The sequence below is a fragment of the Zeus faber genome (genome assembly GCF_960531495.2).
Source record: "Zeus faber genome assembly, chromosome: 7".
Taxonomy (NCBI): domain Eukaryota; kingdom Metazoa; phylum Chordata; class Actinopteri; order Zeiformes; family Zeidae; genus Zeus; species Zeus faber.
Window position 1 is genome coordinate 34,320,989 of NC_137203.1, and position 27,582 is coordinate 34,348,570.

The 27,582-nt window shown below is 39.1% G+C and overlaps 1 protein-coding gene across 1 annotated transcript in view; it reads right to left on the reverse strand.

Moving 5' to 3' along the window:
- Positions 1 to 2,892: 2,892 nt before the first annotated feature.
- The window catches only part of ptar1 (protein prenyltransferase alpha subunit repeat containing 1), a 51,155-nt gene continuing 26,465 nt past the window's right edge, over positions 2,893 to 27,582 (reverse strand). Inside the window, exons 4-7 of the mRNA XM_080004500.1 lie at positions 25,286 to 25,390; positions 11,336 to 11,585; positions 6,800 to 7,125; positions 2,893 to 5,008 (exon numbers count right to left, since the gene is read on the reverse strand). Coding sequence (XP_079860626.1) covers positions 4,615 to 5,008; positions 6,800 to 7,125; positions 11,336 to 11,585; positions 25,286 to 25,390 — 1,075 coding nt within the window. The 3' untranslated portion in view covers positions 2,893 to 4,614. The remainder of the gene's footprint in view (positions 5,009 to 6,799; positions 7,126 to 11,335; positions 11,586 to 25,285; positions 25,391 to 27,582) is intronic.

Consider the following 27,582-nt stretch of genomic DNA (forward strand, 5'->3'; position numbering starts at 1 on the left):
ACATCGTTGGCGGCCATCATTTCTGCTCAACGTGAATCGACTTTCATCAGGGAACAGCACTGAGGCCCAACGGTGCCTCATCCAGCGTAAATGCTTCCTGGCCCATGCAAGACGATGATGCCTGTGCCTGGTGGTGTGGTCAGGTACCTGTGCAGGTCGTCTAGCACGCAGACCACACTGATGTCAACGGTTTCGAATGGTCTGACGTGACACTTGGGTGCCTCTCATCTCCATTAAATGTGCCTGGAGTGGAGTGGCATTCATCATCCGGTACCGCAAGGCACTGTTCACAATGAAGCGGTCATCAGTGTGGGATGTGGCCAAAGGACGTCCACTTCTATGCCTTTCTGTGACTCTCCCAGTCTCTCTGTATCTCTGTTGCAAGATGCCGATGACACTCTGACACTCTAAGCTCAGTGGCCACTTCCCTCCGAGAACATCCTGTTTGAAGGTTAAGAAACTAAAAGGTTGGCGAGGTACTGTTGATCAATTGTTAGGTGTCATCGTGTACTCATGATGTCAAAATGTGAACAGCATGATGAAGAGGACTGTTTAAATACCAATTCTAATTGAACCAGGAAATGTATTGGTCGATTCATGGAACGGTTGGAATGGTTCTGTTGTGAATTTTGTATGCGTTCAAGTTTAGAGAAGGTCAAATTAAGTTCACCTGTAAAAGTTATATTGCATTTTAGGTTCATCCTGAAGTTTCACCCGAAAGCCGAATATCCCTAACTTTTTGTGTTTGTGTGTGTGTGTGTGTATGTATGTATATATATATATATATATATATATATATATAGACACACATCTCTCTCTCTCTAATGTACAATTTCTTCATAAATAATTGGAAATGTAACAACTTTTGGTCATCAGAACATTTTTATTGGATTTTCAAAGAATTAGAAGAAAAATAAATGTTAAATTTTTATTTTTTTTCCCTCTGAAGAAAAAGGGAAAAATTACCTGGACAGTACTAATGCCACCCATTTCTAACACTAAGTTGCACAAGCCTTGGCAATGATAACATGGTGGTGGTGGTATAACCACATCATTGTGGTTATATGAATATGTTGCAAACTGTGGAAAAGGGAGTTGCCAAGGTCTTTGGAGACCACCTTGGAGTCTTTTGAATTTTTATGTTTGATTATAGATTTTTCTGATGTCCTCAGAGAGCTCTTCTCTTCACCATTGTCACAAAGGAACACAGAATCAGAATAGACTGCTTTCGGTCTTTAAATTAACCCTTAGTTAATTTGCATCACGTGAGCACCTGCAATCCACCATAAGCAAGTCTAATTACACTGCACACGAGAATGTAGTTCCTCTAACCAGACTGATTTGAAATGTTCCAAAGGGTGTCAATAATTGTGTCACAGCAACTTTTCAGTTTTTATGCCATTACAACTATCACCGATTTTTTTATTCTCATTGTTTTTATGCGGTGCTATTGTGTATCAAGCAGATTAATGTGTGAAGACCAAAGTTGTTTTTCTAAATATATTCTACATCCTTAAATGCAAGGGTACCATCCATTCATCCACATATACAGTATATAAATGAAATACAGTACCAGTGAAAAGTTTGGACACACATACTCAAAATTATAATATTCAAAACTATAACATGTGGCATGATGGAGTAACCAAAAAAAGTGTTATCCAAATATATTTTATATTCTTCAAAGTAGTAGTAGGTGTGTACAAACGTTTGGCTGGTGTGTGTCAATATATACCACACACACACACACACACACACACACACACACACACACACACACACACACACACACACACACACACACACACACACACACACACACACACACGTCAGTTTTATTCAGTAGGTACATTTACATATACTCGGAATTTGTTCTGGTGAGGTTTGGTGAATCACAGTGCAATCAATTAGCATTGATAAATAAGTGAAGTAAAAATGTAAATAAAAATTACATTTTTAGATATACAAATTTCCCAAAAATACAAAAGAAAAACAGTAAGTCAGATATATAAAGATATACAAAACCAAAACGCAATACTATGAACAGGATAAATTACTATGTGCTAACTAGCTATAACTAGCTGTAACTATTATCCAGTAATGAAAATATACTGTAATATGCTAATAAACACTAAACTACATAATAAACACAGTTTACCTACAGTGCAAAAATGTTACAATTAATGTCTAAATAAACTCAAACTGACCTCCAAACCATATCAACTTAAACACCTTTCTTCAAAGTTTAAAGTAAGATTTATTTATTTATTTATTTTTTTTAAAGGATAGTATCTCTCATAAAAGAATGGAAAAAAAATCCCTTTGAAAAAGTCTGGGAACCTTTTTCTGTATAATTCATTGCGGTGGCATGGTGGCTCAGTTCTTACAGTTAGCACTATTCACACACCTCCCAAGAAGCAGGTTCTGGGTTTGAACCTGCCTGGGGCCTTTTCATGTGGAGTTTGCATGTTCATGTCAGTTTCCTTCTGAAAGGAGGCCAAGAAATTAGAGGTGCGCTCCAAGGAAGAATGGGAAAAAAATCCCCCAAGAATGGGGTGTCCAAATCTTTGCACTACCACAGTATTTACAGTGCAGTCTGAAAGCGGAGATTCAAATATTTTCAGTCCTGGTGCATCACTATTTTAGCCATTTTATGATTCCTTATTCCAATGAAGTAGATAACGTTCTAGTGGATAAAAACATCCACTTTCTTATACAACATTATTGTAAAAGAGCAAGATAAGAAAAACAATCCCAATACAAAGAAGAAATTCTGTATGTAACATGAGGACACAAATATTCCTGATGATTTGGGGAAACTTTCCCCAAACTTTGTTGCTTCATCCCCAATTAAAAATAAACAAACTTCAAAAACCCAATTAATTATAATAATAAAAGAAAAACCCACATTTATTGGCAGGAGTATTTAACAATACAGTGTTTACAGAAAAGGCAGTTTCTTAGTGTTTACTTGGCTAGGTGCAAAATGGCATTCAATACAAGTGTTAAAAAAAAATAAAAAATGTGTATCTACAATTACTAAGGAACACCCTCACAAAACAATAGTCTCAAAATAGCCTGAAGCATTTAGATTTCTTTAACCTGTTGCTACACACTATTAACCGGTACACATCATTACAATAATATTAAAATATTAACGTTAGCGCATAGCACCAGTGAATGTAAATCTCCTACCAAAAATGCCTAAAGAACCTTCACTATTACAATTGTACTGCCCTAAAGAACCTTCACTATTGCAATTGCTGACCCGACTTTGTTTCAAACTACAAAAGGGCACTCAAATCAGCTACTAAATATTTATTGTTCACGAGTAGAACGTTTTGCCTAAAACATTGTTTTTTAATACAAGTTTGAAGGAAAGAAACTGCTGGAAACCCCGGGTAAGTGGTAAAAATCCACTTGAAACAAAATCCCTTTGTAAGGGCAAATTAATATTCTTCATGTCATCTCTGTCCATGTTTCGTTATCACTGTAACAATACTCTGACAGATGTTTTCTGAATTATATTTCATTCAACAGCACTAGCTAGAAAAAAAGTGATTCAGTCTTCATTCAGGTACTATGGGTCTACTCGGAAACCAATCAGCTGCATGACAAATATATGGGCGTACATACTGTATATAGAAACTCCTTGCAATGTGCATGCTCTTCTGTAGTTGGAAGAGATTTGCAAACAAATTGTATCTTTCTCAGATTTATCTGTGTTATTTGTACGACAGCACCTAAATATACAACAAATGGATCAAATGACAGCCTCAAGATATAATGTTGAAATTAAAATAAAAAAAATCTAAATGGGAGAATTGCAATCAAAACTGAGACAAGAACAATGAAAATATAGAGAAAACTACAAGGTTACCAATTTATTGACCTCTGATGATGCTGAAGCTTCATTAAATGAATAGAACACAAACTGAGATATCAATGCAGCATCTATCTTACTTCAAAATTATGTTCCCCATCATCTCCACTGTGGTACATGGAGTTGCACATTATATTCTACTATACAAATATACATTTTTCACACATAGCAACTTTATTGCTAAAATAAAGAGGGAAAACACTTAACAAGCAAGTTAACCTGAACGCCATACTGGTGGAAGTTGAAAACCACAAAGACATAAGGTGGGATATATTGATTACAGAATGCATACGGACCGATTTCAACATGTCAAATATCCTGTCATTTGCCTTCCTACTTAAACCAATATGTGTTGAGTACATCTTTATATTGTTGAAGCATTTGTTGTAGCAGGATTAGCCAAATTAAGACTCTACTGCTGGACACATTTAGTCAAACAAATACATTTCTTGTTAAAAAAAAATAATAATAATAAAAAAAAAATGCTAATATTTATTTTGAAATGTCAGCGGTATCGTTCTGGACAATAAATAGGAATTTGCAAGTTTTTGGGACAATGTCTTAAGGAGAGGCATCGAACCATGTTGAACTTCTGACAATTTAACTGTCAGCAAATGTGTCATTGTATAGAGGCTAGCAATAAGGGAGGAGTAATCAGATCCTGTGTCCTGTGTCCAAAGGCAACTGCATTGCTGAGAAAGGAGACAAGTCCGGCTAATTGTCCTTTAAAACTACTGAATAATGACTGTTTCCAACCACTTCTTGTACGCGAGTGCAAAGCGTCTCTGCTCCAAGCAGCAGCCCTCCAGTATACTGAATATGAAGTTGTGCTCAGATTGCAGGGCAGGTGAGCAAGATATCAGGAAACCTCTCTTCAGACGTTTGATGTCATGGGAGTTTGGCGAGGTCACCCCGTCTACTTCCATGACCTCGCCAACTTGCGGCTGTCCATTAACAGTGTCCCCGCCGCAGCTTTGTTCAGTACTCTTAGACAGACCTGTGCACGGGCCGGAGCTCAGATCCGTGCAGGCGTATTGAGAGTGAGGTGACTTAGTGTCTGTGTTGTTACAGTGGGAATGCTGATGATCCTGCTTCCAGTGGTGCCACAGGAAGAAGATGTGCCTCCTGAATGAGATGAAAAATGACTAGAAGATTATTGTTTAAAAAATAGAAAAAAAAAAGATATCGTTCGACTTAGTTGAAATATTTTTAATCAAGTTTGAATGGAAACAAATTATCACTGAAGATGATTTCTCTATTCTTTCAACATTAAATATGCAAAGACAATTAATTTAAAGCATAAACCTTTTGATATGCATTTTTGTTTTTTCTCTATTTCATCTTTCTGTCTTATATAGTTTGAAGTGAAATACAACATATTTGTGACCCACCGCATACTTTAGGGTCATTTGGCGGCATTTTGTCCACATCGCTTGAAAGAGGAGAATCAGAGCTTCCAAACAAGCAAATATTTTTAAAGCTATGACTAGTTAATGACAAGGGTGTAGCAAACTGTGTTTCTGAGATAATCACCCTTGAAGGTTTGGCCGAGACTTGCCCTCATTCACCTAGCTCCCATAATGCAAATTTGGTAGCCAAAGCCACATGGCAACTTAACATACTGCGAAATGGGCCTTTGTTCTTGTGTTTTGAGGGAACGTTGAATGCATTTTTGTTTTGAAAAAAGCTTATTTAACACTAAGAATATACATGTTTGGAATTGTTTGGAATTTATTTTCCAGTGGTTCTTGAAAATATTTTGTTTGATAGTCACACTTGGGTTGAAATCCGCTGTTTGAAATGTTCTACAAGTCCAGAGTAATCTCATATTTAAGCATCGCTGTCGGAGAACTGACTATCATCACGGAAAATGAAGTCCAGTTTGCGCTGCTTAAACTGACTTGGATCTATCGCACTCAACTCAACACGAAATGATTTAGATCTTCCTCCACCCGCTTCTCCTAATCAACCGGAGTTTTCACAGACAAGTGAAACCGGAGCCTCGTCTTGTTTACGGAAGTGACGGTGACGTCAGTGACACTGTGTCTGTATAAAACACGTAACATTTAAAGGCTGAACTCTATCAAAACGGTTTCACATTGTGACTTCACATCACATGGAAAATGGATCTTCACCTGGACAGTCGCATTAAAGGAAACGATCGATCTGCGTCGTTCAGTGTTGTTTAGCGTCTCAGTAAGTGAACTGCGTTTCCCCATGCAATCTAACGGGAATATTTAACTACACGGTTTAACATTTTCTACTATTTATAAATCAAACTATGTTTTGAAAATACGTTGAGAGATAAAAAAAACACAAAGGAACACGACTCTGGAAAAATCGAATTTTCCTTTGAGAAAGGTTTTTCAACTTATTTGGCTGCTCCTGGCGATTTTAGAAATGCACGAGATGGTGGCTTTTGCTGTGGTGAGTCACATTTTATTAAATAAATTCTTAAATAAAAAAAAAGAAAATTCTAATGTTTTGCATTATATCTTTTGGCCACTGACTCATTGCAGGAAATGGAGCTGTAAAATAATTTGAGCTGTTTGGTCTTCGGCCAATTTAATAGCCAACATCAACAATTGGAGCTTTTCTTCCATTTCAATCTCACAGCTGTCCATTTTCCTGCTGCTTTCATATAACTCTACAGCTGTTAAGCACTACATATCTAACAACAGTGTGAAGTATGGTGCTAACATCAATGCTGATCAAGCAAAACTGGATTAGCGATTCTGCCCCCTAGTATGTATGTATGTATGTATGTGTGTATATATATATATATATATATATATATATATATATATATATATATATATATATACACACACACACACATACATACATACATACATACATACATACATACATACATACACTATTTAATTCTCAAAACTCTGGTGTGAGCAGTCTTACCTGTGACACCACAGTGTCTCATGGCCAGGGAAGGACTGGATCAGGTCTGAGCATAGTTCCATTTCCTGGTGGAAGAGCTGGAGCATAGTCACGAGACCAGACTGCTGTGTCTTCTTATTCCCGTCCTCAGAGACAGAGGTCTCCCTGGAAGCCTGGAGGTGCAGACTTTGGGTTTGGGGTAGGGTATTCATGGCGGTCGACTCTTGACCTTGACAGAGCTCTTTTATTATTGCCTTGAGCAGGAACTGACGGAAGTGAAAGCCACTGTGGTCTGACACATGCATTGACACCCATAGGCGCATGGACGATAACTCGTCAAGGTAAACCTGGGTTGGAGCAACATTGTAGAATAAATTAACAGCAGCGTAATGGATAAATAACAATATAATTTAAATAGCATCATTCAAAACCAAGTTACAAAGTGATCAGACAATAAAAAACAGAAAGCAATAAATACATGTAACAAGCAGATAGAAACAGTAAAATCACACACACATGCAACAAATGGATACAGTACAAATAAGAAAATAACAGGGCCTGATGGCAAAGGCTCTCCCCTGGGCTGAGCCTGGACCTTGGAACTTAAAACGAGGACCTACCAGAAGACCTCCGGCTCATTGGTGGTTACATGGTCTGTGATAGAACTGGAATACAACCAATACAAGCCTTATAATTGATCAATAAAATATTAAAATCATTTCCAAAAGGGAACAGGAATTCAATGCTGAGGTGCAAGGAGTCTGGCCGCTGTATTTTGAATTAACTGAAGTTTAGATATGTTGTGCTGGCTAAGATAGGTGTGCAGTGAATTGCAGGAGTCTTAACATGATGTGATTAAGCCAAGAATATCCATTTCCAGAATCTTGACAGATAAAATTGATTTAATTTGAAAATTTCTTCAAAGCTACAGTGAAATGTTGGCTGTCAAAAATGATGCCAAGAGCTCTACAGTTGGCACTGATCTTCGTTGTGTAGAAAGCAGTATGGGCTAAAAGAACAATAATTAAGGAGAAACTGGTATTGGCTTCTAATAAAAAAACATTAAGAAGCTCAAGGAGCGCAGTCTCCATGCTATGGCCACCTCTTAAACTGGAGTGTAATTTTTTCAAACACAGCATTGACAGGTTATCGCCAGAAAGGAGATAACCTGTACAAACAGACTATTAACTGTGTATCACGCCATTCCACTGGGGAACTCCGACCACCTTCTAATCCACCGGATCATTGCTGACAGGCAAAAAAATCAAACTGTCAAAACCGATTGGAGGTGATCTATAACACCTATATACTGTGGGGCCCACAACACAACTTTTGTGTTAGAAACGGACCATTGGTATTTTGGCTTTTAGCCTACAATGTTAACCTGTCAGAAGGACACTCTCCCACATCCTGGCAGTATTTGATAAGGTGATTCTCACAAGATGGGAAACCTCTTAGTGACCCAGGGCATGGTAAAGGACAACACTTTGAATCTGTGCATGGACATCCAATATACATAATTTCCCCATGAGAGGCAATGTTTAATAAAGACAAGGGACATTTCTTACTTCCCTCTGTGTAGACTTTTCTCCTTAACTTTGCTCAAAAACATACACACCTTTCTCAGAGCTAAACCATCACTTTTCGGAAGCACATACTTTTAGAACGTTTCCACACTGCATTGCATGTTTAAGAACACAACTGTATCCATATGAGTTATTTATTATATCATCCAGTAATCTATTCCGTAATACCCAATTATTTTTACTCATTACTGAAAATGTGAAGGCTCTACGACACCAGACAGAGTTGTCATGGAATTGTGGTGTCATGTATTTTTGCCATGGATCTTTACCACCATCAAGTGGTGGGGATAAGAGGCCCCTTTCACTACCAAGGGCACATTGATAGAATGTGTTTGTTTTACTCAAATTAAGTGTTTTAATACGCTTTCTTTTCACAGGTATGAATTTGTTACATCACATAGTCAAATGTTTGTGTGGATTTATCACAAATTACATGTTAAAATGTGTAAGCGTGTCAGGACGTTTTATTTTATCATATGTTTTTCCTGATAACACTGTTAAAAGTTCATATATGTTGTTTTCAGTCCATGAATTGAAGGTGATGGGAGCTTACATGAGTCTTCTGTGTAAACTATCAAATTAAGTATTTGTATAAAATAAGGATGAACCGCTATAAGCCAGATCAGAAGAACACAACGTCACAGGGCTGCTTCTGAGCGACCCGCCCCTCCTCTTCTACAAGGAGAGCCGACATCTCTTAAAGGTGGCTTTTTCCACCCTGCATCAACTTCTGAACCTTTTCACGTTTTTCTTTAGTCTGCTCATTTAGTTCTTCTTTTACAAATTCTAGTTTTTATCTACTTGAAACTTTCTGGACTGCGAATGCACATCATGAATCTGTTTGTTTTATTTTTATAGTAACCAAAGTTTTATGATAAATTCAGATACTCAGCAACTTGATTTCTCTAGTTAATAGTTGCTTTGTACTCACTGTTGGAAGGCCCCCTACTGTATTTGCAAGTTTATTTTTAAGCGAGCTAGGAAAGTTAAGGACCTGATTTCCTAATTTGTGAAATTTCTTTCGTTCTTAATGGGTTTGAGCCAATTACTCATGTTATGACAAAGTAGGGTTGGTATACAGTAAGTAGCCCTATTTCACAAAAGACCATTATACTGTCTGCACTGTAGTAGATATTATGGCAAGAACAGCTCAACTGAGCAAGGGTCAGTCAATGCAGAAATCCATCCAATCCGGGATCTGCAGTCATGCAGCAGATGTGTCCCGACTTTGAAAAAAAGTATAAAACAAAAAAATATTGATTATTTATCCTATATTTGTCTGACTTGTCACCAAAATAACCAACTAGGCATTATAAATCCATCCATGTTTTTTTACACTCACGTTGAGACACTGACACGGCTTTCCAGGAAGCTATGCTGTGTTCACTGGAAACTCTGAAAACTAATTTGTTTTGAAAGTGGTGATTCATTCACCGGAACTCTGAATAAAAATATAAAAAATGTAATATCATCTTTAAAAAAAAAATGTATCTATCAAAAAGATATTTGGATGTTTATCTTTATTTGTTTGCTTATAAGTTAAATGTTCTCAAATATAGAAACTTTAATAAAATATGTATATATTTTATTAAAGTTTCTATCTTTGAGAACATTTAACTCGACAGTAGAAGTTTTTTAAATTTATTTGAAGATGTTGCACTTTTTGACAAATATCAGTCAAAAAATCTGGCTAGAACTCATTGGACACAAAAATCTGGCATTGGTTGGGCTATTCAGGAGATTGACACTTTTTTGGTTAATACATAATTCCATGTGTTATAGGGCCTTGCGATATGGCCAAAATATTTTATCCCGATAGACAGTAGGTCATTCCATATCTTGATGACAATATATATCGCAATATAACACATTTTAGACAGGTCAGAGTGCCCATGCTGATGTTCACCACCGAAAGCGCCTAAAACAGGCATGGAACAATGGAGCATGGAACAATGGAAGAAGGTGGCCTGGTCTGATGAATCATGTTTTCTTCTACATCATGTGGATAGCTGGGGTTAGGGTCGAATCTGAACGAGCATCTGTGGGATGTGCTGGGACAAGCCCGATCCATGGGGGCCCGACCTCGCATATTACAAGACTAAAAGGATCTGTTGCTAACGTCTGGGTGCCAGATACCACAGAACCCCTTCAGAGGTCATGTAAAGTCCATGCTTGGACTGGTGAGAGCTGTTTTGGCGGCACAAGGCGGAGCTAGACAATATTAGAGGTTATTAGTGGTGGTTTTAATGTTGTGGCTGTTCAGTGTATATCGCACAGCCCTAATGTGTTATTTCATAGTTTTGATGTCTTCTCTATGATTCTACGATGTAGAAAATAAAAATAAAGAGAAAAGTAAACTTTTGACTGGTAAGGCGCGTGCACACACATACACACACACACTTTTAATTTATTGTTTTCAATTTGTTTGGTCATGTAAACATGTTTCCCATGCAAATACAGCCCTTTGAATTCCACTGAAATTGAATACATACACATAGATGCATGGATGTTTTCATATATTATTTTGAAATATTTGATTGATAATTCTATAGTGCGGATAACACAAACCCATCAAGGAGCAAAACTGGACCAGATGGAAAATTGGAGCAAGAGCAAGTCAATATCTCATAGATGACCATGAACACAATAATCTAAATCTAAGTGCCTTAAATTACAATGGAATTGCAACAAACAACAATAAGTAATCAGTCAAATCATTAAAAGGTGTGAAGAAAATAAAATGAAAACAATGACTTTAACCATTTATCCTACACAAATACTTTTTTTCTTAAGTGTATTTTATCTTACAGGAAATTACATCATCGTTATCATATTATTTTTATAAAAAACATAATAGAGTCATAAAGAAGACCTTACATTCTATGCATGGGTATTGCTATTTACAAGCCCTTTATCACTAATGTACAAATGGTAGTACTGCACAATATCTAAATTGAAAAACTCCACATACCTTAATGCTGCGCTTTGCCATGTGCTGCAGCACCCAGATGCGGTGAGACCAGGCATTATAGTTACTGGCGTAGCGGCCTGCAGCATCAGAGCAGACGGTCAATTCCTCGTTAATAATCCTGGCCAGGGGCTCACAGAGAATCTGACCATTCCCTTCCATGGATACACTGGATAAACTTGCTTCCCCTTGCTCTTTCCTGTAGCACCTCTTTGCAGAACACTGCTGGAGGATTTGCAAAAGCACCCAGCGTCTGGTCAGAAAGAGATTTGCAATTAAAATGTCATCAATTCAGACATAACACTGAACATTCAAGTCATGGGCAAAAAAGTTTTTTTTACCCCCATAGGATGGCAAAATATAGAAGCAATGGGGAGAGACGGTCAGAGTGTGTTTTCATTTTAGATGTATTTCAGAGTTTCCTACTTGTATGAACGAAAAACATAAACATAACTAAAATAGTTCCACTCTGTCCCACTGGGAGCGGTCCCGCTGGGCCCCCCAACTGGATGTTTTTTGGTGCTTGTAGCAAGGAAGCTGATAGAGGAGTTGTACATGGCGATCTTGGCTGGCGCGGTTGGTCTGGTGATTGTGCGGCTCCAGTTTATTACATATATAATAGAATGAAAATACCAATAATTCATAACAAAAGGGCTTCTATTGACAGTGGAAACAGCAATATCCATAAATATATCCATAAAGCAAAATATGTCATATTCATGCCTTGAAGAATCTTGTAATATGTTTTAGACACCCCTCAAGTGGACCTCATCATAGCCAGCATTAACTCTATTGTAGCAATTTGTGCTACAGTAGCGATAGCTTCTGTGGGATCAGACCAGGCGGGCTAGCCTTCGCTCCCCAAGTGCATCAATGAGCCTTGGGTGTCCATGACCCCATCGCTGGTTCACTGGTACTAACCACTGAATACCAGGATCACCCCACAAGACCTACCGATGACATTACTTGTCCACTGTCATTTTGCTTTTTTTTTTTTTTTTTTTTATGGAAATAAAACATATTTCGTTAATTTTCGCGTATCAGCGTCCTCTAATTTGTAAAATACTGAGCATTTGGAGTGTCACAATTCTGATTTGAAAATCCATCAACTTTTAACTTTGAAATCACCTGTCTGACAATGCATGTTGCATTGTCAGACAGGTGAATCTAACTGAGAATCCTGCTAGAATGAACTGGAGAATGGCATGGCCTATTCAATTCTACCTCCCTCTGGTGTGGGGCTGGGGCATCACACAGGAGAAAGGGAGAGGACTGGACGGAATCCCCTCGGAAGAAGTGGAGAGGGCAGAACCCCCGAGCCCACAAGGCTGACACCTTGTTTGCAAAGAGAAGCTCTCTTACTTAACCTGCAGCCATCTACAGGTACATCTCATAAAATTTGAATATCATGAAAAAGTTCAATATTTTTTGTCACTCATTTCAGAAAGTGAAACCCATATATTATATAGATTCATTACACAGAGTGAAATATTTCATGCCTTGATTTCATGAAATTTTGATGATTGTGGTTATAGATAATGAAAACCCAAAATTCAGTGTCTCAGAAAATTAGAATATTACATAAGATCAATAAAAAAAGGATACTTTGAACAGAAATGTCAGGCTTCTGAAAAGTATGTTCATTTCTATGCACTCAATACTTGGTTGGGCCTCCTTTTGCATTAATTACTGCATCAATGCGGCGTGGCATGGAGGCGATCAGCCTGTGGCACTGCTCAGGTGTAATGGAAGGCCAGGTTGCTTTGATAGCAGCCTTCAGGTCATCTGCACTGTTGGGCCTGGTGTCTCTCATCTTCCTCTTGACAATACCCCAGATTCTCTATGGGGTTCAGATCAGGCGTTTGCTGGCCAATCAAGCGCAGTAACACCATGGTCATTGAACCAGCTTTTGGTACCTTTGGAAGTGTGGGCAGGTGCCAAGTCCTGCTGGAAATTGAAATCAGCATCTCCATAAAGCTTGTTAGCAGAAGGAAGCATGAAGTGCTCTCAAATTTCCTGGTAGATGGCTGTGTTGACTGTGGACTTCAGAAAACACAGTGGACCAACACCAGCAGATGACATGGCAGCCCAAATCGTCACTGACTGTGGAAACTTCACACTGGACTTCAAGAAATGTGGATTCTGTGCCTCTCCACCTTTCCTCCAACTCTGGGACCTTGATTTCCAAATGACATGCAAAATCTACTTTCATCTGAAAAGAGGACTTTGGACCACTGAGCAACAGTCCAATTCTTTTTCTCCACAGCCCAGGTAAGACGCTTCTGACGTTGTCTCTGGTTCAGGAGTGGCTTGACACGAGGAATACGACATTTGTAGCCCATGCCTAGGATTTGTTTGTGTGTAGTGGCTCTTGATGCGCTGACTCCAGCCTCAGTCCACTCCTTGTGAAGCTCCCCCAAAATCTTGAATGGATTTTGCTTGACAATCCTCTCAAGGCTGGGGTTATCCCTTTTGCTGGTGCACCTTTTCCTACCACACCTTTTCCTTCCACTCAACTTTCTATGAATATGCTTGGATACAGCACTCTGTGAACAACCAGCTTCTTTAGCAATGACCTTTGTAGCTTACCCCCCTTGTGCAGAGTGTCAATGACTATCTTCTGGACATCTGTCAAGTCTGCAGTCTTCCCTGTGATTGTGTAGCCTACTGACCCAGACAGAGACCATTTAAAGGCTCGGGAACCTTTGTAGGTGTTTTGAGTTAATTAGCTGATTAGGGTGTGACACCATGACTTTCCAATATTGTACTTTTTCACAATATTCTAATTTTCTGAGACACTGAATTTTGGGTTTTCATTATCTATAGCCACAATCATCAAAATTTCAAGAAATAAAGGCTTGAAATATTTCACTCTACGTGTAATGAATCTATATAATATATGGGTTTCACTTTCTGAAATGAGTGACAAAATATATTGAACTTTTTCATGATATTCAAATTTTATGAGATGTACCTGAGTGTTTGGAGTGTCACGATTCTGATTTTGGGCTGTACAGTCCAGACCAAATTAAGAGACAGTCGACTTGCTTCCAGCCTCCTGGGTGTGGACCTGGCACCAGCAGAGACTCTCAGAGGTCTTTTATCAGGTGGACACCACACAAGTCCACCCTCAAGGTATTGGTTGGACGCCAGATTGCTACTTGACTTCAAAAGTGATTGCAGGTCTATGCAGGCAGCTATGAGTTGGATCATATGACCATTATAGGGCCCACTATTGCGCTATTCCGCTATTGTCTAATTGTGTCAACTGATGAGACTGACACACATATGGGTCCCAATGGGAATTCCCTCTCCCATCTTACACTGGCCCTGTCCCAAACACTACAGGCCTCTGGTGTAGACCCCTCTTCCTAGAGCAGTTTCAGGTGATGGTAAAGAATAGTTACTGACCCCTCCCTCTGGAATGCCCTACCCAAAAAAATTTGTCTTGAATAACAACCTTCATAAATACACTCAAAATGAATCTCGTCAGGAGTGCTTTTAATCTCTTAGTCTTATTTTCTAACCCCATGTTTTGTTCTGTGTATCCTTTTTTCTGTCTTTTAATTCTACTTCTGCCTTTTAGATTTTAAATATAATATCAATTGTATGTTCATGTTTTCTACTTGTGAAGCGTCTTTGAGTACCAAGAAAAACACTATACCAAATAACTGTATTATCGTGTTTCCAGGTTTTTTCTGCACCAGCCTATTTTGCAAAGGGGCTTCATCTGAGCAGTGTGACTTTTACAATTTCAAAACTACTGACAGTCATAGCCAAAAATATTGGCACCATTGCATTTATTTCAAATAACACACCATATCTTCCAAAAAATGTTGTAATTAAAAAATATTTTGGTATCTACATATGTATATCTTTGGTTTGCAGAGCGACAAAACAACAAAGCTGAAAAAAAATACTGAATCCTGGCTTGTTGTACACAGAAATCCAAGGATGACCTGGACAATATCATTGGCAGCTTTTTATAAGTTGCAAGAAAAAACTGGATTTCAAGCAGATGATTCACCTTAAACTCACCTGTGGTGAGTCACAGGTGCCTGCAATCTAATAATCACTGATTTAACCAGTTTAAATGGAGCAAAGTACTCATTCTGCTGTTTTGTGTCACTGCATGTACCGCACTGAGCATGGAGAAGGAGGTCAGACAGAAGATCATCCTGATCATCGCCCAGCCTGGAAAATTTCTAGGCTACAAACAAGTCCATCTCCAGAAACCTTGATGTTTCTGTGTCCACCGTGCGCAATGTTATCAAGAAGTTGAAGGCCCATGATACTGTAGCCAACCTTCCTGGAAGAGGACACAAGAGAAAAGTTGACCAAAGATTGCGGTGAAGGACTGTTCAAATGGTGGAGAAGGGACCTTGGACAAGTGCAAAACAGATTCAAGCTGACCTTCAGAAACAAGGTACATGTACAACAGTTTCAACTCACACGATCCGTCACCAACTCAATGAAAGGGGTTCTATGCCAGGAGACCCAGGAGGACCCAACTGCTGAGAGAGACACAAGAAAGCCCGGCTGGAGTTTGACAAAACACACCTGAACAAGCCAAAATCCTTCTGGGAGAATGTCCTGTGGACAGATGAGACCAAATTTGAGCTTTTTGAAAAATCTGATAATCCATGTTTACAGAAAAAAAACGCACCCGGTAAAATGTTTTGGGGGTCTTTGCAGTCTCTGGTACTGGGTGCCTTGAATCTGTGTGTCATCATCAAATTGGGAGATTACCAAGGTATTTTGGCTCACAATGTTCCACCTCGTGTCACAAAGCAGCATCTCTGTCAAAGGTCATGGCTCCTCCAGCAGGACAATGACCCAAAACAGACATCAAAAAGCACCCCGGAATGGTTCAGAACAAAATGCTGGACTATTCTACAGTGGCCAGCAATGAGTTTAGATCTAAATCTCATTGAACACCTCTGGAGAGATGTGAAAAAAGCAGTTGGAAGAAGGCACCCTTTAAATATGAGAGAACTGGAGCAGTTTGCAAAAGAAGAGTGGGGAAAACTGCCAGTAGAGGTGTAGGAATCTCAGGGTGTATTTAACCTAGCTTGTTCGGAGCATTTGTTTCCGATTCCTGGTGCATTAACCCCCCAGATCATTTTGTATGGACATATGTGAAGCTGCTGAGGTGTCTTGGAATGTGTGGCGTCCCAAAACAGCCCCACGGTATATGATAATTACTAAGAGACGGTGCCAGGGGTCCTGGTGATAAGGGTGGTGGAATGTGACTGGGACCTATGTAGGGGAACCAGATCATCAACATTGTCTTTGTGCAATGTATAAAAGAAACCGCCTGTGTCTCATTCAACAGAGAATCCTTCCGGCTTGGTTCTCTCCTGGACTTCCTAGGCAAAGTCTGGTCTGATGCTGTTCTTTTGTAATAAATCTATTATTTTACTCAGTCAGTGTCAGCGGTCTCTCCTTCTTCATCAACACATCAAATTCATCAAGAAACTACACTGCCTAGAGAGTGGACTGGCACACTTGCAATTGTTCCACGGAGGGGTTTGTTTGCAGTGAGAATGCAACTGATCCAACAAAAAAATAAACAATTAACTTGCTGTACTGTATATGCTATGCAAGATGGGATGCTTTCGTTAATCAGGGGACTGGTCCGAGGTGCAGACTGTAATGCGACACACACACAGGCGCCTTGCTCACTGCCACACGGTCTGTGTTGCATGAGGAGAGAGAAGCGCAGCGGAGGCATGGACACACAGGATAGATGTTATCCCGAACACTGGTATATCAACAAAAGAATACCAAGAAAAGCAATTGTACACACATGATGCTGGGGGGGGGGGGGACGGACAGACGGACTTGACAAGGCGAACAAAGCTCAAGAGTAGTTTCCTGAAATCCTCCAAAACTTCTCTGAAAATGATGATACAAGTTTTGGTCCACTTTTAAGCAATAGCAATGTGAACACGAATCAAACCAAGGTCAAAGTACAACATCGTTAACACATGATTCTCTGAATCGGAACAAAGCAAATTAATTACAGGTCTGAATACGCCCTCACTGAAGTCGATAGGAAGTGCTTGACAGCAGTTGTTTTCCAAGGCTGTGCTACCAAATGTGTCAATAATTTTGTCAATGCCATATCTGTTTATTTTATGATTTAAAATAAAATGTTGAGTTCTGAATCAAAAAACAAAGTTTTTCTACTATTAACAGTGAAATAAAGAATTGTGAAGACCAAATACTTCTGGCAACTTTTTTTTTTATATGTATATTTAAGGGATTTTGCATTATATACACACATGAACAAACATACTGGACTCATGTAGACATTACGCCATGTTATACCCACCCCTTATCCCTCCCTACCTCGCCTGGGACCAAGAGCGCACTCAAAAGAAAAGAGCAATGAAATTAGGTAGATTATCACAAGTTCAAGGAGAGAGGAAAATAAATAAACAAATAAGTTAATAAAATAGGATGTAAATAATTTAAAAAAAGTTTAAAGGCACTGGTTATAGTAGCAATCAGCTGAGTAAGAGAGACATCAGTCGGGTAGTATGGTATATCAGAGGGTAACAGTCTGTTTACATATTCAATGAAAGGGGACCATACTTTAATAAACTTGTCAAAAGACCCACTCAGTGTGTGTCTAATTTTCTCAAGCTGGAGCAGGGACAGCACCTCTGGTATCCATCTCTTGAAGGGGTGATGTTTGTTGGATTTCAAGTTCATGAGAATTAGTCTGCATGCTATGAGGCTGCTAAAGGCTATTGCTTTTTTGTGCATTTGTAGCATCAATTTCCACTGGTGTTACTCCACAGATGGCGGTGAGTGGTGTGGGTTTAAGGGCTGTACAACATCGCACTGAAAGGCAGTCGAATACAGAGGACCAGAAGTTGACCAGGGATGGATATGACCAGAACAAGTGTCCTAATGAAACTGGGCTGCTGCATCTAGGACAGTTGGGGTTAACAGATCTGCATATTTTGGCTAGCCTGTCATTGGAATAGTGTATTCTAAGGAGTACCTTGAATTTAAATAAACCGTGCCTTAAACAGATTGAGGAAGTATGTATAGCATACTTCCTCAGGGAATACCATTTCTAGGTCGCGTTCCCAAGCTTCCTGTATTTTGGTCCTTGTTGGTGGATCAATATTTTGGATAACGTTGTATGTCTTGGAGATTAGGCCCCTATCAAATGGATTAAAATGTAATAGTTAGTATGTGGAATCTTTATTTGGAGGTTTGGGGTAGGTAGGGAAATGTTTGGATGCAAAGCTGTGAGCTTGCAAATATCCAAAAAAGTGTGATATGTTTATTTGCGTAAAAGTTCAAAAGACATGAATGATTTGTCATCAAATAGGTCATCAAAAAAGATTAATCCGTGTCGGTGCCAACCAGCAAAATTTTAATCTATTTGTGAGGGTGTGAAGAGATGGTTAAGAGACGGGGGAGAAAGGCCATTTATCTGATTCAGATTGAAATGTTTGCGAAATTGTATCCGGATTTTAATGGAGTTAGAGACTACGGGATTGGAGAAAATCGTAGAATTAGTGCATGCTGAGAAGGGAGCAGATAAGGAGATTGGGGAGATTGATTAATGTGAGGTGAGTACCATTGTTACCCAGGCAGGCGCATCTTTATCAGAAAAAGCGGTCACCCTGTAGGTAAGTTTGGAGATATTTGCTGCCCAGTAATAGAGAAGAAAATTAGGAAGACCCAGCCCTCCATTAGATTTAGGTCTTTCCAAGTATATCTTCTTAATTTGGGGGGGTTGTTTAGTTCCATACAAAAGTTGAGATATATTTTCCTAGTTTTACAAAGAATTGTTTTGGGAGCCAAATGGGGAGTGCTTGAAATAAATACAGGACACTTGGTAATATTGTCATTTTGAGGGTGTTAACATGTTCAGCTAGTGAAATCGGGAGGCACGACCACCGTTCTAAATCTGCTTTCATACGTTCTAACATTGCATTGAATTTCCCATTGTGAGAATTTTAAAGGAACTAGTTAAAGTTACGCCTAAGTAACTTGATGTTTAATTCTGAAACGGAATTGGTCATATTTTAGTGATTTACCAATATTATTTGCAGGAAAAAGGAAGCTTTTGGTTAAATGTAACTTATAGCCTGAGAGGCTATAGCAGGCGTAGGAGGTGAGGAATGGACTGTGCTGGGTCTGACAAAATAGAGCAACAGATCAACATATACTGAAACCTTGTGAATTGTATCCCCCTTGTGATGCCCTAAATTCTCTTATCATTCCTGATCGCAATAGTGAGAGGTTCCATGGCTAAATCAAACAGAAATAGCGACAAGCAACAGACCTAGCGGGTATAATGTGAAATAATGTGATATTAGACCATTCGTTTTAACAATTTCCTTAAGACGACATGCAAGTACACCCACTCTATCGAATGCCTTTTCAGCGTTTAGATCACCTCAGGCAGCTGTACTGGATGGGTTGAGTGTAATACATTAAGGAGTCGCCTCACATTAGAGAATGGTTGGTGCCCTGGTATAAAACCTGTTTGGTCATGATGTATGATTGTAGGTATCAACTCATTTAACCAGGTTGCGAGAGATTTGGTGAGTATTTTGTAGGCACAGCATAGGAGACTGATGGGTGTGTAGGATGAGCAGTCAAGTTGGTTTTTATCCATTTTTAACAGTACCGATATAGCTGCTTGCATGAGGGTTGGCGGTAGACTGCCACTTTCTAGTGTTTCATCATACATGCTTTAAGAATGGGTATTAGTTTGGAAGAAAATGCCTTGTAATACTCAATTGGAAACCCAACTGGTCCTGGTGCCTTTTTGCTCTGCATGGAGTGAATAGCAGCTTCTATCTCACTGGCGGTAAGTGATTAAGAGGAGTCTAAGGCTATTAAGTGAGTAAGGGAGGTCTGAGCGTCTGAATTGAGAGTGGGGATATATAGTGCATCTCAGAACGATTGTATTAAACATCTATTTGGTTCTATGTCAGAAAGATATGTCTGAGTAGTATTTCTTAAATTGATTGGAAATAGGCCGCATGTGATTATGTCTGGGTCAGTATTAATCTCCGTAATTTGGTCGCATGTGATTATGTCTGGGTCAGTATTAATCTCCGTAATTTGGGAGTTACTGGATGTTCGTCTGAGTTGATGTGTGAGTAATCTACCTGCTCTGTCTCCATGTTCATAGAATTGGTGTTTTGTTCGAGGTAGATTCTTCACTGTCTGATTGGAGGAGAGTTTATTCAATTCCATCTGTGAAAGGAGAAGCTCTTTGTAGAGTTATGATGTGGGTGATGTTGAATATTTTTTGTCCAGATCAATTATAGATTGTTCCATTTCTAGGAGACGTTTATTCATGTGGGCTGTGTAAGAAATGATCTGACCTCTAATAATGGCTTTGAGTGTTTCCCACAGAGTACGATCTGATATGTTGTCTATATCGAGGAAGAGGTCTATTTGCTGATGGACAAATACTTTAAATTGAGTGCATAACAGTAGCGAGGGGTCAAGCTGCCGTGACCATCGGGGCTGTACATTATCAGGAAAATGTATGTCCATTCACACTGGAGAGTGGTCCGATATAACAATACTATGATATTGTGAATTGGTAACTGATAAGAAGAGATTGTTTTTGGTCAAGAAATAGTAATCTCAAATCTATTGAAAATACTTTTGTGGACTGGAGAGAAAAATTTAAATTGTTTCGTAGCGGGGTTTGATTTCCCCCATGGATCTGTGAGACCATAGGACTGCATGAAAGAGTTAACAGATCCTGCTTTGGATAATTTGCTGCCTGGCTTGGGGTTGGATCAATTCAATTGTGGATTCAGTGTGCAGTTTAGGTTTCCTGCCATGATGAGCTGATGAGTGTCAACATCTGGGATATAGGCTATTCGTTTGATAAAGAATTGTGAGCCATCCCAGTTTGGACCATAGATGTTTACAAGGATAATCGGAGTGTTGCATAGTCTGCCTACCAATATGATATATCAGCCATTAGGATCTTGAATTAATTTTGTTTAGTCAAACTGGATTCTCTCCCTGAAAAGAATTGCTAAGCCCCTTGAGTTGTGGTCAAAATAAGAGCGATAAACCTGCCAGATACAGTTGTTTCTTGATCAGATGTGGTGATTCATCTTTAAGTGTGTCTCTTTTAAAAATATGACGTCTGGATTAAATTATTTCACATGAGAAAAAATTCTGTTGCGTTTGATCGCGTTGCCCATACATCTAATGTTCCAGATGATGAAGCCTACAGAGCCATAAGCTTTGCGTATTTGTCTTTGTGACAGCATGTTATCCTGAGGTTGCAGAGGAATGTCCAACAATTCAGCCATTGCTTACTGTGGAAAAGATACTTGGATCGTGGAAAACAAATATACAGAATAAACCAATGAAGATGACATCTCTTAAAGGGAAAAAGAAACGGAAAAGTGGCTCTTGGTTCCCTTCCCCAGAGGCTATCCACCCCAAAATGTAGGTTGCTCTAACACCAACTGAGCATTCCATCAAACAACAACATGAGGTACCGGACTAGATCCGAATAACAACTGTGCATGACTCAAACAGTGGAAATAAGTATTGAACACGTTAACATTAATCTCAGTAAATATATTTCTGATGGGGCTATTGACATGAAATTTTTGCCAGATTTCGGTAACAACCCAAGTAATCCACACATACAAAGAAATCAAAACACATGTCCAAAAATTATGTTATGTGTAAAATGGAATGAAACAGGGAATAAATATTAAACACATGAAGAATAGGAGATGCAAAAAGGCATGGGAAGCCAAGAAACCAGCTGAAATCTGTCAGTATTTAGGTAGCAATTCTGCCCCCTTTCAGTGCAAATTAATATCAGCTGGTTTAGTCCTAATTGATGGCCTATAAAAAGGTTTCTCATTACCATGGTGTCACACCAGAAGCATGATGGGTAAAACCAAAGAGCTCTCTCAAGACCGTCGCAACCTTATTGCTGCAAAACCAACTGATGGCATTGGTTACAGACGTTTTTCTAAAGTTTTGAATGTTCCAGTGAGCACCACTGGGGCCATAATCCGGAAGTGAAAAGAACATCATTTCACCATCAACCAGCAACGACCAGGTGCTCCTCACAAGATTTCTGACAGAGGAGTCAAAAGAATAATTTGAAGAGTTGTCCAAGAACCAAGGACCACTCGCAGAGAGCTTCAGAAAGACCTGGAAATAGCAGGTACAGTTGTTTCAAAGAAAACAACAAGTAATGCACTCAACCGTCATGGCCTCTATGCACGCTCACCGCGCAAGACACCATTGCTGAAGAAAAAGAATGTTGAGGCTTGTTTAAAGTTTGCTGCACAACATTTGGACAAGCCAATGAAATACTGGGATAAAATAGTCTGGTCGGATAAGACCAAAATTGAACTCTTTGGATGTCGTAGCACACACCATGTTTGGAGGAGAAATGGCACTGCACATCACCCTAACAAAAACCATACCAACAGTGAAGTTCGGAGGTGGAAACATCATGGTGTGGGGCTGTTTTTCAGCATATGGTACTGGCAGACTTCACATCTCACATCTCTTCACTGAAGGAAGGATGAATGGAGAAATGTCCCGAGACATTCTTGATAAGAATCTGCTGCCATCTACCAGGATGCTGAAGATGAAACGAGGGATGACATTTCAGCAAGACAATGATCCCAAACTCACAGCCAAGGAAACTCTCCATTGGTTTCAGAGAGAGAAAATAAAGCTTCTAGAATGGCACAGTCAATTACCTGACTTGAATCCAATTGAAAATCTATGGAAAAACTGAAGATCAGAATTCATAGAAGAGGCCCCCGGAACCTTCATGATTTGAAGACAGTTTGTGTGGAAGAATGGGCAAAAATCACACCTGAGCAATGCATGCGACTAGTTTCTTCATACAAGAGGCATCTTGAAGCTGTCATTACCAACAAAGGCTTTTCTTCGAAGTATTCAATACATTTCATCAAGCGTGTTCAATACTTTTTCCCTGTTTCATTCCACTTTATTACACAACGTAATTTAGGGACATATATATTTTGATTTCTTTTTATGTGTGGAAAACATGTTGTTACGGACATCTGGTGAAAATTTCATGTCAATAGCCCCCATCAGAAATATATTTACTGAGAAAAATGTTGACGTGTTCAATACTTATTTCCCCTGCTGTATATAATACTAGCAATGGCAACAAGGTGATAGTATAAGCAGGTAAACAAACATGTAAACTGAGTCGGAGAAAACACAGTGATTATATTGGCTTTTGTCTACACCATTTGTTAGACTGGTACTAGTCGGCAATAAACTTAGCCTTGTAACCATTGTATCTTTAACCGACTAGTGAAATTAAGGCACATTCACCTTAGGTACCCGAGTCCCTTCACAAATTAGTGATTATGTACTCTTTGGAGGGATTGTCATCTGATCTCGGTTTTCCATTTGGGGATGTGATTTTCAATGTCGCTGGAAACAGGAGGGCGAACCTGGTGTTTGGGCAGTTGCTTAGTAGTCCTCTTACTTCCTTAAAAAACTGCCCGCCATTTCCTTACTGTAGCTGTAAAGTCTGGGGAGATGAAGAACTGCTTGTTATTATGCTGGACTGGCTTGATGCCTTCCTCATAATGTCCATTTTTTCCTGGAAAAAGTGAAATTTGACCACGATCAGTCTCGGGGGATCCACATCCTTTGGTTTAGGCAGTAGACTTCTGTGGGCTCGGTCCAGCGTTCGGGTGTAGTCTCAGCCCAGCGAATCCTGGAGTAGTTTAGCCAGCGACTGTTCCATACGAACATCTCCAAAGTTTTCTTCCGCTCCAATGATCCGACAGTTGTCTCTGCGTTGCATAGACTCCAGATCTTCTGCTTTGGCCGTCAGTTATTTGAATTGGGAAGTTAGTGCGACAGCTGTGATTCAAGCTCCGCGGCCCGGTCAGGGTAGTGGTTAGCCCCCTCCTCTAGGCCTTGTATCCAAGTAGCCTGTAGCTTCATCTGCTGGTTAGCGCTATCAAGAGCTTCGTGAAATTCTGAGCGAACTGGGGTTATTTCTCTTTGATGCTCATCGGAGAGGCTTTCAATTTTTATGTGTAGGTCTTTCGATAGTGTAGCCGCAGTGCTTTCTATTTTTCTCAAAAGTTACTCCGAGGCTATGTTAGCCTCCATTATAGTGTCCAAAACCAGGCCTGGCATGTCCCTAGGTGATCCCACCTCAATCGAGTCCAAGGCTTTGGCTCCTTGTTTCGGCCTCACTATTCAAGCCATCTGCGCGAACGTTGATTGTCATATATATAAATATGAGTGAAAAAAAAAGTTGTTTTGTGTCTGTTATTACGATGTACTTAAGATTTACTTTGTGCAGTTGTAAAGTTCGTTTTTAAGGCTGAAATTTAACTAAATTATTATTTTCACGTAGAGCTCAAATCACATGCGTGTTTACATGTTGCTGCTCACGAGCGCCAGCCTACTTTTGTCAACTCATACTAATTTAAGAACCGCTTGTGAGGTTTTTTGTTTTTTTAATATGACAGGATGCCAATATTTTCGACCACGACTGTAATAGGTCTTGTGTGACCTTTTTCTTTTTTATGTAACAATTTTCTCCTCTTTGGAGGATAATGTGAGCCCACTGTCACTTTCATTCTGCTCGGATCTACTCATCTTTTTTCTCTTTACCCGTCATTGACCACTTTGTTTACTGGTTGCTCAAACAAACTTGTTTTTCATAAGTGGAATGAACTACATCATCCACAGCCTGAAACTGCTGCGTGATTGGCTGCTGTGTACTCTGGAAACCTATTCTTACTTTGTGATGGGCTTGAGTTTTTGGTATTGCTGTGTGTAAAAGGGAACATGTGCCTAAGAAAACAAATCAAATACAACTTCTAGAACATTGTTATACATCATTTTCAATTACATATTTCGTAATGGAGTGATAGAAATCATTGTTATGTACTGTAGTCATACCGGTGGATCCATGTCTCAGGACTCTTGGGAAACCTGGTCAGAGCTAGCTTGCCGAGGTACAGATCCCTTTCTGGGTTCAGCACTCCACACTGGTGCAGTTCCTTTCTGTAACACAGTAGGAAAGTACTTAATTACTTTTGGCATTTATTATATCAAATCAGTTACATCTTGGATTCTCGAAGATAAAAGTCTAGGGGCCAATATTGACTGTCAGTTTTCTACAATCAACAAAACACTGATATATTGCTGTACATACAGTATGGATGGGTCAGCTATAAACACTCAATAAAATGGCTTGTTTTGAAGACAATTTGTCAAACTAGTCAAACTAATGCACCTAATGACATTTAACGGAGATGTATTTGATGTGAATTTAAGCGGAATCACATGGACTCACATGCTGAATCATGTATTAACGCATTGTTTGTACTGTCGGATACGCATCGTACTGTAAATAAGTATCGTACTGTAAGTTACAAACCCAGGGGCTTTATGATACAGTGCAGCTACTGTGTCAGGCATTAAATCTAGCTAATTAAACTCTGATACTCTCCATAGCTTACTATCCGCACCCCTTTAGTTCAATCAGGGCCTGTAAGCTGCTAATAATCTTATTGCCATATTATCATTGATTTCTCATGTCACTATATACAGTATGTCTTTAACAATCTATTTTAATAGCATATTTCTGCATCTGCATATTGCACATCTGTACATCTGTCTATGATATGCCATTCATCAATATGTAAGGCTATGACATACCCTATTTAAATACTTAAACTACAATAACCAAGCAAGCAACAACAAGAAGCAAGTTCCCTGTTTCTTGCCTCCCAAATCTCTTATATCTGTCCTTTTTTTCTTTCGTTTTTTATATTTCTCTCCCAATTTTTCCTCTGAATAATGTTATTTTCTTTTTCCCAACACGATAGGTACAAGATTACACATTTCTTAGCAGTTGACATATTTGTTTGTGATTGTTGTTGTCTGTTGTGAATGTCATTCTACTAACCAGACCACATTTGTCCTCTACTGCTCCCTGGTGGAGTCATGTGTATTACTTTCACAAGAACGTATGAGCGCACGTTTAGTTTGTACAACCAGACATTCGATTTGCAGTGCGTAGACTGTGCATTTGCCGACATAGGACAGGGTTCGACACCATGTTTGGCCCGGTGGCCACCAGGCATTGCAATGTGGCCACCAGAACTAGAGCATTGGGAGCTGAGTGGACTACTGCATTTTTTCTGTGAAAATCTTTACTGGTACTGCAGTGTTTTTTTTTTTTTCAGTGATCACGATGCTGCCCTGGACACCCACAGAAGAGTGGTGGGAATTAGCTCTGCGGAGCCCGAGAGAGTGACTGAAATTCTCCACCATTACAGGACTTCAGGATTCCTTATTTAGAAGTAAAGAGTATTGTCACAAAAAAAATCAAATTTCTACAAAATTAAGTCCCGTAGCAACGGAGCAATGGGGAGATTTTGTTAAGTTGAAGTAGGAAACGGAGGCAAACGAATAAATGAAAACCAAAAATGACTAGCAGATAAATGCCTCGCCAACCAGTCCAGTTTACCTCGATGTTGTCCAGACTCCTAATTTTTTTTAACCTGTGCTGTCACTTTGCTTCGCATACAACACAGAGAGAGGGGAACAACTCCTGTAGCAGCTCCAATAAAAGCACTTTAAGAACTGGCCTTGCTAGATAACAAATAATTGTATTATTTTATTATTTTGATGTACAGGTTTTACTGTCATGCTGCTTATCCAATAAGTAGAAACTTGTTTTTTTTTTCTATGTTCAATTTAAGCTGCGACACCACTAGGGCTGTCGTGGTGAAGACATTTCCCCAGCGATAAAGGGTTGCTCAACCGCGTGGTATGCAGCATTGCCACTATTTATTTTTTTATCTATTCTACAAGGGCTGATGTTTACATTGCTGGATCAGTTAATTGCAATACATTTTTATCAAACGAAAACATAAGCTATACATTATATAAATACAGTAGCAATATCAGTAATCGATCGAAATCTCATTATAATGGAATGCAACGGTATGACAAACACACAAGGCAATACAGTAGATAGAATAAAACTAATTTAAGCAGGCTACAAACTTGATGAATAATAAAGCAATACATAGAAATAAATATAACACTTTTATAAAATGGTTACCAAAGAAATAAAGACAAGACAAACTGTCAATTAAAGTAGGCCTCGTAACTTCCCTGCTGTGAGAATGGTCACGGTAGAACATCTCTTAACAATAGAAAAAGTCTGAAACCATTTTATCATT